Source organism: Engraulis encrasicolus, unplaced genomic scaffold, assembly GCF_034702125.1.
Source record: "Engraulis encrasicolus isolate BLACKSEA-1 unplaced genomic scaffold, IST_EnEncr_1.0 scaffold_245_np1212, whole genome shotgun sequence".
In the NCBI taxonomy this organism is placed as follows: Eukaryota; Metazoa; Chordata; class Actinopteri; order Clupeiformes; family Engraulidae; genus Engraulis; species Engraulis encrasicolus.
The window spans coordinates 36,216-49,157 of record NW_026945529.1 but is presented as its reverse complement, the minus strand read 5'-3'; the positions used below and the strand labels follow the sequence as shown (position 1 = coordinate 49,157).

The 12,942-nt window shown below is 43.7% G+C and overlaps 1 protein-coding gene across 1 annotated transcript; it reads right to left on the bottom strand.

Moving 5' to 3' along the window:
• Positions 1–353: 353 nt before the first annotated feature.
• Positions 354–11,256, bottom strand: LOC134442737 (protein NLRC3-like; the record flags this gene model as incomplete). The annotated part of the gene is made up of 7 exons (XM_063192768.1): positions 11,030–11,256; positions 9,539–9,613; positions 7,907–8,011; positions 3,190–3,261; positions 1,093–2,288; positions 790–896; positions 354–577 (listed from the first exon to the last, which is right to left on the bottom strand). Coding segments are annotated over exons 2-7 (1,751 nt in total), but the record flags the coding sequence as incomplete, so codon positions are not given.
• Between the last annotated feature and the right edge of the window lie 1,686 nt (positions 11,257–12,942).

Here is a 12,942-nt window from a genome sequence, read left to right as displayed (position 1 = left end):
GCACATATTGTCCTCAGAACAATAATTCTGCTTGGCTTTAACAACTGATATGTTGTCTGTACACATTGCTCTACCTTATTAACATATTGAATGTTGTGAAAATGCTAGCATTTTGATTTTATTCACAAAACACAAAGTGTCCCAACTTTTTTGGAAGCCGCTTTGTAATAACTAGGAGTGTTCCCCCCTCGCACGCACGCACGCGCACAAGCGCACGCGCGCACACACACACACACACACACACACACACACACACACACACACACACACACACACACACACACACACACACACACACACACACACACACACACACACACACACACACACACACACACACCAGGTTTACTTACAGTGCTGATGACACTGCTGGCACCAGCTTCTTGAGGACGTCATCTGGGCTGAGGAGGTCAGTCAGATCCTCTTCTGGTGTCTTTATGTACTTCTGTAGGTCAAACCCACCCAGCTGCTCTTCTGATAACTCAAACCTAAACTTTCTAGTCTTCCACTCTCCTGGTAAGAGCATCTGTGCAGTCAGCTGTCCTGACCTCCTGTCAATGTGTTCCACTACAGCATGCTGATTAAGCTCATTCAGACAGTAGAACAGGTTGATCTTTCTATCAGACATCCACTTATGTCTTATCTTTTCCTTGACATACTGCACTGTTTGCTCTAAACTCTGTGGTTGGCTATTGGTCTGTGGCAGTAAGTGTCTTAAGAGCTTCTGATTGGACTCCAGTGAGAGGCCCAGGAGGAAGCGGAGGAAAAGGTCCAGGTGTCCGTTCTCACTCTGTAAGGCCAGATCCACTGCAGTCTTGTGTAGGTCTTCAAGTGTTGGAGCTCTGAACAGAGCTGAGAGATGAGAGGGTTCACTTTGGTGTGGTTCATTTCTGACACTGTTGCAGAAGCAGAGGAACACATATAATGCTGCAAGAAATTCCTGGATGGTCAGATGCACAAAGCTGAACACTCTCCCATGGCACAGCCCCACCTCCACTCTGAAGATCTGTGTACACACTCCTGAGTACAGAGATGCTTCTGTGACATCAATGCCACTCTCCCTCAGGTCTTCCTCATAGAAGATCAGATTGCCCTTCTCCAGCTGTTGGAAAGCCAGTCTCCCCAGTAGTTTCAAAACCATCTCTTCATCTGTCTCTCTTCTCTTTGTGTACTTCTCTTTCTTGATGCAAGTCTGAATGTTCAGGAAGCGAGTGTACATCTGAGTGAGAGTTCTTGGCATTTCTCCTCTCTCTGATGTTTTCTCTGCAACAGAAGCCAAAATCCAGGCGAAAACTGGAATGTGGCACATGATGTAAAGGCTTCTGGATAACTTCAGGTGGTTGATGACTCGCATGGCCAGGTTCTCATCACTGATTCTCTTCTTGAAGTAGTCATCTTTTTGTGGGTCGTTGAACCCCCTAATTTCTGTTACCTGGTCCACGCACTCAGACGGGATCTGACCAGCTGCTGCTGGTCGGGTGGTGATCCAGACGTGAGCAGAGGGAAGTAGATTCCCATCGATGAGGTTGGTCAAAAGTACATCTACTGAGGCTGGCTCTGTCACTTCACAACACCTCGGGTTGGAGAAGAAATCGAGAGGCAGTCTGCACTCATCCAGACCATCGAAGATGAAGAGAGTTTTGTTCTCAGAACTGGAGAGCAATTTCAGATCTTTTATTTGTGTGAAAAAGCGTTGAACAAGCTCCACCAGGCTGAGTTTTGTATCCTTCATCAGGTTCAGCTCTCGGAAAGGAAGAGGAAAAATGAAATGAATGTCCTGATTGGTTTCTCCTTCAGTCCAGTCCAGAATGAACTTCTGCACGGACACGGTTTTTCCAATGCCTGCCACTCCCTTTGTCAGTACTACTCTGATGGGTTTGTGTTGCGAAAGACCCCTTCGTGGACACAGGCCTACAGGTAAGGGTTTAAAGATGTCACTGCATTTGATTGGTCTGGCCTGTCCTCCTACTCTCCAGGATGCTCTGTCTATCTGTCTGACCTCATGTTCCTCATCATCATCAGAACCCTTTCCTTCCTCATCATCATCAGAACCCTTTCCTTCCTCATCATCACTCATATAACTGTATTTGTTATAGAACATGGATGCTCTGTCTATCTGTCTGACCTCATGTTCTTCATTGACCCCCCGACTCCCCCCCTCTGTGATGTAGAGATCTGTGTAGATGTCCTGGAGGAGTCTGGCGTCTCCCTGATGTGGTACTCCTTCAACCAGATGTTGACACTTCTCCTTCAGAAAGGACCTGAGCTCTGCCTCCTCTGGTGTCAATCTAGATCAACAACAGAAGATCACATTACATTTAACTCACCATATTATACCTACGACACATCCTACTGTCTGCACACACACACACACACGCACACGCACACGCACACGCACACACACACACACACACACACACACACACACACACACATACACATACACACATACACACACACCTGTGTTCTGCAGTGCCCCTCTTGGTCTTGTCTCTTTTCTTTTTGTGTGTATCTGATACCCTCTGCTGGACACTGTTAACACAACATGCATCTCCAGTCAGTTGTACTCAATTCAAGACCACATAGTCACACACACACACACACACACACACACACACATTATATTATATGGGCAGTCATGGGTGAGCGGTTAGGGCGTCAGACTTGCATCCCAGAGGTTGCCGGTTCGACTCCCGATCCACCAGGTTGGTGGGGGGAGTAATCAACCAGTGCTCTCCCCCATCCTCCTCCATGACTGAAGTACCCTGAGCGTGGTACAGTCCCACCGCACTGCTCCCCATGGGGCGCCACTGAGGGCTGCCCCCTTGCACGGGTGAGGCATAAAATGCAATTTTGTTGTGTTCACTTGTGTGCTGTGGAGTGCTGTGTCACAATGACAATGGGAGTTGGAGTTTCCCAATGGGCTTTCACTTTCACTTTCACAATGTTGCATACAGTAAGTGCTATAAGTTCAGGTACACGCATTACATATGTAATTCTTACTTGTTATCGATAATTATGTCATTTTCGCGATATGTTGTGCAGCCCTACTATCCACACTGAAACTCTTCCTCACAACCACCAATCCCACATTTCCCATCTCTAGCCAAAGATATGGCTGACACAATACATCATGAATTAACAGCATCACACGCGCGCAGACACACACACACACACACACACACACACCTGTGTTCTGCAGTGTCCCTCTTGGTCTCGTCTGTTTTCAGGTTCTGTGTGTCTGATGCCCCCTGCTGGACACTGAAAACACAACATGAGTCTCTTGAGTTATGAGTTACACACAAATGCAAAACATAACACTGACTCTCTCTCTCACAAGCACGCACGTACTCACACACGCACACGCGCGCGCGCTTACGCACATGCGCACGCACGCACGTACGCACACACACACGCACTTCCAAAACTGTACACCTGTCCACCAGTCAATGACAGGTAGATTTCAGCGGTGACGGGTAAATTTGTCAAACCACCAGTGACTTTGACGGGTGAAAACTTTATAAATAGCCTGAATGTCCAGGTGATTTTTTTTTGTCCGATGGGATTTGCCATTCTTCACCCTAAAATTTATTAGAATGCAGGGAATTGCATCTAAAAATACAACATTCTCTAGGGCAGGGCCACCAGACCCCCAACCACATAAGAAGTCATCCTCTCTGGTGTTAAGGACATAGTCAACCCAACGCTAATGAATAAATATATTATCATAATAATAATAGTTTTAATAATAATAGTTTTAATAATAGTAATGATAACAATAATAACAACCACAATGATATTATTATTATTATTATTATCCTCATTATTATTATTATTATATGAATTGACAGGTAAAAATGGCTAGAAACTGGTAAATTATAAAATCTACCTGCCACAGTGACTTTTGAGGAAAAAACTTATGTTCCACCCCTGGTGTGTATGTGTACCTGTTTGTGTGTGTATGCACCTTCTCACATGAACCCCGGACAATTGGCGCAGCAGCCTCCAGAGCTGGTGTGTAAATGTGGGAAAGGGTTTATGTGTGTATGTCTGTATGTACAGTTGAGGACGATATTATTAGCCCCCCTCCTGAAATTAGACATCTCTCTTGATTTCTCAGTGAGAAGGACCATTATGAACCGTTTCTGTACAAATACACTGATGGAGATCATGTCCAATGAGTTGAATTTGGATTTTTCCATTTTCACAATGAGCTTAAACAAAAAAGGTAAAAATGGCAAGGACAAAATTATTAGCCCCCTTATCATTAATAGTCAATAGAGTGCCATTTATGAACCAAAACTGACATCAGGCACTTTGATTAGTTGTTAACTATGTTGGCACATGCCCTACCAGGGATTTTGGCCCATTTTTTCATTGCAAATAGTTAACCTGGTCCAAATTGCATGGATGTTGAGGATGGACATTCATTTTCAGCACTCCTCAAAGACTATCTAAAGGATTGAGATCTGAACCACAACATGATCATGGTTTTAGTAACCTTGAAGAACATTTGAACAATTTTGGATGAACGTTTTGGGTTAATATATTATTGAAAGATCCAGTGAAGATCTTAGCCTCCTTTATGAGCATATTTTTGCATGGTCACTTTCCACATTCTGTCATAATCTTCTGTTTTTATGGTGCCGTACATCCAAACAAGGTTTCCTGTGGCTGAGGCTGCCACAGAATGATGCTTCCACCACCATGTTTAATTGTGGAAACCATGTTATAAAATTTGAAGGACTATCCCTTTCTTCACCTGACAGAAGCAGAATTCATGCATCAAAGCAGGTGCAATTGAATCTCATCAGATGAAAGCAGAGACTTTCAAAACTCATTTTTGACTTTCAAATGTTCATAGGCAAAGCTCAATAACACTCTGATATGCACCACCTTTAGTACAAGGGTTCTTCTGTGATGATGCCCCAAAGCCCAATATGATGACAAGCCCTAACAGCTGTCTTTCTTGAAATAAAAACTCCAGGTGAGGCCAGGTCAATAACAATCATCTAGGCAGGTGTCCAATGCTTCTTTGGTCTAATGAGACTAAGCAGTTTCCACAGTTACACATAGTGGTGGAGGCATCAAGTTTTTAGACTGTTATTCAGCCTCAGACACAGGGAGTCTGGGTCTGGATCTGGATTGGGTCCTCTAACAACATTGTAACCCAACTTAAACATTTAAATTAGTTCAGAGGTTCTTCAAGGACACTAAAACCATGATACTGGAATGACCCGCTCAAAGTACAGTCCTTGATCCCACTGACAGTCTGTGGCAAATGTCTATGCTCAGCATCCATGCAATTTGGACCAGCTAGAACACTTTTCAGTGAAGAAATGGGCCAAAATCCCTAGTGGGGCATATGCCAACCTAGGTAACAACTGATCAAAGTGCCTGTTGTCAGTTTTGGTTCATAAATGTAGAGTAGAGTAGAGTAGAGTAGAGTAGAGTAACTTTATTGATCCCCAGGGGGAAATTCAGGTATCCAGTAGCTTACATAAATACACAAATACACAAAAGCCCACATGGACATTTCAAGACAAAATAAACACAGGAATACAGTCATCAGGGTGGGGAAAATAAAATAAAATAATAGAGATAAATGTAGAAAAGGTAATTGTGCAAAAAGACATTCTGTGAGTTGGGATAGACCAAAGCAGAAAAAACATACTCTGTCAGTTAAGGTAGACAACAAGTGTTGATGGATACATCTATGATATAGTATAGTATGTAGAAGTAGGCAGTGTACAGAGTATGGCGTCATATTGACTATTAATGATCAGGGGGCTAATAATTTTGTCTTTGTCATTTTTGCCCTTTTTTGTTTAAAGTCATTGTAATGATAGAAAAATGCAAATTCAACTCACTGGACATTGTCTCCATCAGTGTATTTGTTTCCGGAATAACAGTTGTGCAAAAAGACATTTTGTGAGTTGGGATAGACCAATGCAGAAAAAACATACTCTGTCAGTTAAGGTAGACAACAAGTGTTGATGGATACATCTATTGTTCAGAATTCTGGCGTCAGGGTGTCTGAGTCTGTGTCTGTGTCTGTGTCTGTACAAGTGACGTTTTGTGGACATGCACAGGAGTGCTGCGCACGATGTTATTGTCACCTGTGATTGGTGCAGACGTTCGTGCACGAGCTGGACACGAGCTCATTTGCATAGACTTCGCGCCAAAAACACCCTTATTAGGGGGTCGGACTTATGCCCTCCAGCGCAGAAGTGACCAACGGGGACTCCATGCAGGACTGCGGTAGCCTTGTTAATGTTGGATCCGACTTTCTCTCTCTCTCTTCTCCCTATTCTCATTTCTCTCTTTGTGTCTCGGGCGATTCAGGATCCTATCGTCCTCATTTCTTTGCCTGTGTGCCGACCGTGCGTCTTTGAGAATGTAAGTTGCTGTTATTGTGTTGTTACTGTGTTGTGTGTGTACTCGCGATTGTTTGTTACATTGTAACATTGCGTCGGCAGCGCGAGTATGTGTTTACCGTTTCTGTGTTCCGTTGTGTCTTACTTTGTTATGTTTGTATAATAGCACTTACTGTTTCTCAATGTCCGCGGGTTTGTCAGAGTGCAGATTTGTGCAGTAATCTGTTACTGTGGCAGAGTAGTGGCTACATAGGTCCGTGCTCAGTTAAAGGGTTGCGTCGCCGATTGTTCTCTGTGCGTGTAGGAACGCAAGAGCGCAAGACCAGCTCTCTTAAAGGAGCCGCGCTCCTTTTCTGTTACCAAACACACTAGCTGTGTTTTTATTGGGTTGACTTGTGTACGTTGCTGTAGGCTTTTACACATTTATGTGTGGTTAAGGAAACCTGCTTTAGGCAGTTTCCCCTATTTTTCCCTTTCCTTTTCACTTGTATATATTTTGTATATATTGTTTTTCCATTTATTCATGAATGTTGTGCATTCGTGATTATTATATATATATGCTATTTACTTATGTCGTTTTGTATTTTGTATTTTCTTCTGTTTTAGTAAACCACGGTTCATGGTTCAAGGCCTTCAAACTTGTGTGTGTGTGTCCTTTCCTTTGGATTATCCATTTTGTTCTTACCGGACAACCTGTGCAGTTTGCTATTTTTCCCTGGATCAGCCCATTATACAGTCCTTTTTTATGTCAATTCGCACCATGTTTCACATATATGATATAGTATAGTATGTAGAAGTAGGCAGTGTACAGAGTATGGCGTCATATGTAAGGGTTAACGTTCGGCGAGAAGGTTGCTACCGTGGAATAGCAGCACGACGGAGAGAATCTTTAGACCCCGACGCGGAGCGTCGAAGTGCTCTCTGAAGTCTCTCTGAAGTGCTGCTATTCCACAAAGCGACCGACTCGCCGAAAGTTAACCCGCTTATTATATGGATATACTTAAATGATTCACACATGGCGGGGACATTTCTTCAGGCCTATTTAATGTTAAGATTGTTGCTGCGCAAAACAAAACAGTGCCGTTGTGGAACACCGCTAGGCAACAACTTCCGTTATCGAAAAATAACAGACGTGCGAACGTTGGGGAGCCCCGTTGAAATGAATGGAGCATTCGACCAATGACGTCACAACCATATAATAATGACTATTAATGATCAGGGGGCTAATAATTTTGTCCTTGTCATTTTTGCCCTTTTTTGTTTAAAGTCATTGTAACGATAGAAAAATGCAAATTCAACTCATTGGACATTATCTCCATCAGTGTATTTGTTTCCAGAATAACAGAAACGGTTCATAATGGTCATTCTCACTGAGAAATCAAGAGAAATGTCTAATTTCAGGAGGGAGGCTAATAATATCGTCCTCAACTGTATGTGTATTTTGAAAGCGCTTTGAGTCAAGTTGTATTGTATTGTATTGTATTGTATTGCATTGTATCATATGACAGCAAATGGTGATGTGATCTCACCTCTCCTCAGGAGGAGGATCCGTCTCTCTGGATGGTGCTGGATGATCCATGGACCACTTCACTCTCTTGGACACAGGGGAGTCTGGTCTACTCTCTATTGGGGCTCTTAAAACACACACACACACACACACACACACACACACACACACACACACACACACACACACACACACACACACACACACACACACACACACACACACACACACACACACACACACACACACACACACACACCATGTTTGGTTATTGAGAGGATTAACATTTTTGTAAAACTCACTTGTTTACCACCACACTTGCTTGACACCATCTTAAGTAAATTTGTTTATCTTGATCTCTTGAAATCAAACGACATGGTTCCAGTGATCCTTGGTCTGTTCATCTCTCTTGAGACCAAGATAAACAAAATTGCTTTAGATGGTGTCAAGCATGTGTGTTGGTAAACAAGTGAGTTGTACAAAAAAAAATGTATCCTCTCAATAACCAAGCATGGTAGTGGGACTGACATGATATTGTCCATAGGATTGCATTCAAATATCACATCAGTCTATTTAAGCCAGGTGCACACTCAAAATGTAAAAGTTCAATGCAAAGAAAAGTTGAAATGCACACTGATAACCTCCCTTTCAATCCCTTTTCATTTCGAGACGATTCGAGCCAACATGGCCCCTTCTCTACCTGATTTTAATCTGGGGTGTACTCACTTATGTGAGTACATGTTCAAACATTAATGGCTGGATTCAGTTTTTTCCTGAGTGAACAAGAAATGTAAGCGGTTAAATATGTTGTTAAAAGGTCACTAATCATTGTGTCAAAGTGAAATCTGCAAAACTGTGAGGGGTGTACTCACTTTCGTGATATACTGTATATGCTGTAGCTCAGTGTTGTAGTCTACTTTTTTGAAATGGGTATACTGTATATTGGAGCATTTTTTGAAGTGGGTATACTGTATATATTTATGCTACTCTAAATAATGGATCAATCAATTTTATGTGGGTATACTGAAGCCCTTAAAATGTAGAAGTGGGTATACTCCGTATACCTGCGTTCTACGTAGACTACACCACTGCTGTAGCTCACTTTAGTTTGCAGCGCTATAGTTCCAGGTATATGCACACACACATGCATAAGGCACCGATGGCAGAAAATTTGAACCTGTTAACGTTGATCCGGTCGACTACCGGTTAAACGGCTACCGGTTAACATCCCTACGTAGTATACAGGGGAGGAAAGACTGAAAACCTAGCATGACTCTCTTGAGTTATGAGTTTTACACAAATATCTCTTTGTCTTTTCCCAGGACCAGAGTTGCAAGTTGGAGCATTGTTCCTTCACCAGTTATGAACATGAAAATTTGATTATTTTGAAAGACCACTTACTTAATAATATTATACTAAAATGGGATGTTGTTCTGCCTCATTGTTGTAAGGAATTCCCCAAAAAGGTATTGCTGTGTGACATTCAAAGCTATTGCACAACCAGCACTTATGTGAATGAAAGCTATACAAAAAGCAAATATTCTTTGTTTAAATATATTTTATAAACCCATTGCTCATTTTCTATCATATGTATATTTATATTGTTTCCATCAGGCTGTATTATGATAGTAAATGAATAGTCATGTGCTCTCACCTCTCCTCAGGAGGAGGATCCGTCTCTCTGATCTCTGGTTCATCCATGGACTCTTCATGCACACACAGCTGGACACTGATATGAGGGATGAGGACAGAAATCACACATGAAGTCACAATGTCACACTGTTATTACTTTGTAATATTGATAATAATGTCACTATATCACAGAGCTTCTGAAACACTATTTATGCGAATGTCTGTGATGCATAGTGTAGTGGTAGCCTATTTGTAAAGGGTGAATAAAATGCAGTTCATATCATGGATTTTATTATTTCATCATGCAAAAACCAGCACGCCTTATCACAATATGGGGGCGGGGGGTTATGATTTTTCAGATCCTCTTTTCTATTTTACGTTAGGCCTACTCTACTCTATAGGCCTACAGTGATGGACAACCTGAATTCATTACTTTACAATACAGTGCCAGGTGGTTCTACAGATTTTTAGGCAACTCCAGGTAATCTGGAATAGCCTATGTGGCACTGGACTATAACTAATGAAGTTGCCCATCACTAAAATGCGACATTGAGATATGTTGAATTTACTGCATTTGTTGACTGTATGAATTTCCCCAGTGTGGGATCATAAAGGGCCTATTTACTTACTTACAGTATGTGTTCATGGAGTTCATCTTGATGTCAATGTGTCATGGCTGCATTGATTTGGAATAACACATGCAATAGGCTACTGTGCTGGAGTTTACATCATAGACCTACATTCATATCATTACCTTTCATCTTCTTCAGCCTTTTTAATCTACCATATTGTTATTCTCACAAACTTGTTCGTTTCATCTAAGTTTAACCTAGTAGTTGATTTCTCTTTGCTTACTTCATTCATCTGGTAGCCTAACTTCTGCACAATGCAATGTATGGACCTAATGTGATTGAATGGGACATGGCTGCATTGACGTGATAGCCTAACCTAAGGTGTTGGAGTTTACATAAATTCTGTCATTAGGCTACGTACCTTATCAATGCAAAGTAGTATAATGTCCCTGTAACTTCCCCAGTACAATGCAATGTATTTCTCCAAATAATTTCCCCAGTAACTCGCCGGTGATGGACGTTTGCGTTTCGGCATGTTGTTGACACAAGTGCTCGAATGGTTTTCTGTCAACTAGGCCCTACATCATTCGTTGGAGAGAGAGAGAGAGGGGGGGGGGGCTGTCTATTGACCGTAACAACCCGATCAGCTTCACTTTGCACTAACTCTGCAATGTGTCACATAACATTTCCACTGCGTGTGTGAACACTACGCCAAAGAAGGTGGATCTAAATACAGGCCTACCCTAGCCTCCTCTTTCAGAAGAAGGTGGCATATCCTAGTCTCCTCTTTCAGTTTACTCATCTTGTTCGTTTTCAGGGCTACTTCCTATTTCGGCGTATTCATTTTCAGAGCTAAGCGCGCTGATTGCTTTCTTACATCAATGCCAGTTATCATGTCGCATCATTTAACTTCTTTACTCACCAAGAGTTTGGAGTCTTACCTGTTCAGACTTCAGATCCCCACAGGTGTCAGCTAAACTTCGAGACGCGTCATTAACTTGGATACTCAGGACCGCAATAATCCTTTTTCTGCTGGAAAAGCCGCTTTTGCAATGCGAGGGAAAGTTGGCTGTGCAAAGTGAAAGTCTACATCGTGGTTTTCTATGAATTTTAAGCTTCATGAGCTCAACTTAAAAACATCTGTTAGCGCGGACCTCTTAGTTCCGCGTTCGGCTCCAGATGTTTCGCTTTCCTTCTTCCAGCCAGTAGGGAGGTGTGTTGATGTGTGGCATCATGGGTAATGTAGTAGGGCCTATTAATGTGTGGCATCACGGGTAATGTATGCTAGTAAGAGCCTACGTGAACTCAGAAACAGCTGGCAGCAATTGAATAACAGGCTTATGTGTATAGTGTAACAGTGCTTTGCCTGTTACTTCCTGTTGTGGGCATGCTGGGATTGGGATAATGTTTTACTGGTTATGTCTTTAAAATGTGTCTGGGGATATTAAATGTACCAGGGATGTTATTGTGTACATGTTGCATCTGTTATGTTGAGATGTACGAGTTATTTCATGTTTGTACTGAAGTTGCCACCTTGTTGTGAGAACTGGGTCAGGAATACCGGTGGCTGTTAGCCTGTGGCTACGTTGTCTGTGAATTAAAAGCTAAACATTGCGAGTCTGCCAATAAACGTGACTGAGCAATACAGAACGGTTTCTGGTTTTGTCACATTGGTGTCAGAAGTTAACATGGATCCCGCCTCGATTTTCAACGAGTGGATGAAGATTAAACTGGAGAGGAAGTTGGATCTTTCATCGGAGGTGATGACTACAGAAGATTCTGCATTTCGCTCGATGGACGACCCGAGGCACTGCCGTTTGCCGGATGGAAGCAGCGCTGCGCGGGCTACCGGGAGCAGGATGGAGCGGGTTGCTGGAAGAGAGGATGGATCGCCGGAGCGAGTTCGGGCAAGAGGAACACCGATAGCGGCCGGCGAAACATCTGTTCCAGCCACGCAGAAGGGCCGCGGGGGCGGAGCAGCGGCAGCGGATGTCCAGCCACTCGGAGCCTCAGCGAGCAGCGAGCGAGATGAGCATCACGGCAGCGAAATATTGGAGCAGCGCCACCCGACGGAGCGAGGCACACAGAACACCGTCGAAGAAGTGAGTGTTAAGCCTGAACAACAGCAAGAAATGATAATTGGCTTACAGCAGCAAATTGCAGACATGGGGCAGGCTCTGTCACAGTTAATGAACTCCTTAAATAGTCCAGCGCCTAGCCAAGAAAAAAATCTGCAGCCTCCTACACCAGCGCATAGCCAGGAAAAATCCCTGCAGCCGACTACTGCAATACCCAAGCTGGGTCGTTATGATGGCACTAGTAGCTGGGAAGCCTACCTGTTTCAATTTGAGTTGGTAGCTGCTGCTGCAAAATGGACTGACACACAAAAAGCAGCAAGTTTGGCGACGGCATTGGAGGGGACCGCCCGCCAGGCCCTACTGGACATTTGTCATCGTGATGGGGTCTCCTACGCCGAGATGCTGGCAGCATTGCAACGGCGATTTGGGGAGCCTGTGTCCATTCTAGGCCTAAGAGACCAGCTCCACCAGCGTTGCCGGCAGGCCAAGGAGAGGCTTGGTGTTTTGGCTGCTGATGTTCTGCGCCTGGCCAGTCGTGCATACCCCGGGCTACCGCCAGCATCGGTCCAGAGCTTGGCCCTAGATGCTTTCCTGAGAGGGCTGAGGCCGAGTCAACTGCGCCAGCAAGTGCGGCTGGCTAACCCGACTACAATCGAGGCAGCGCTGAGCCGGGCGGAGGAGATTGAGGACATCCTGATGGACGGAGCTTCGGTAGTCGCCCAACATCCGGTGGTACGAGCTGCATCGGATGTGCAGGAGAGCCACCCCAGCGTCAA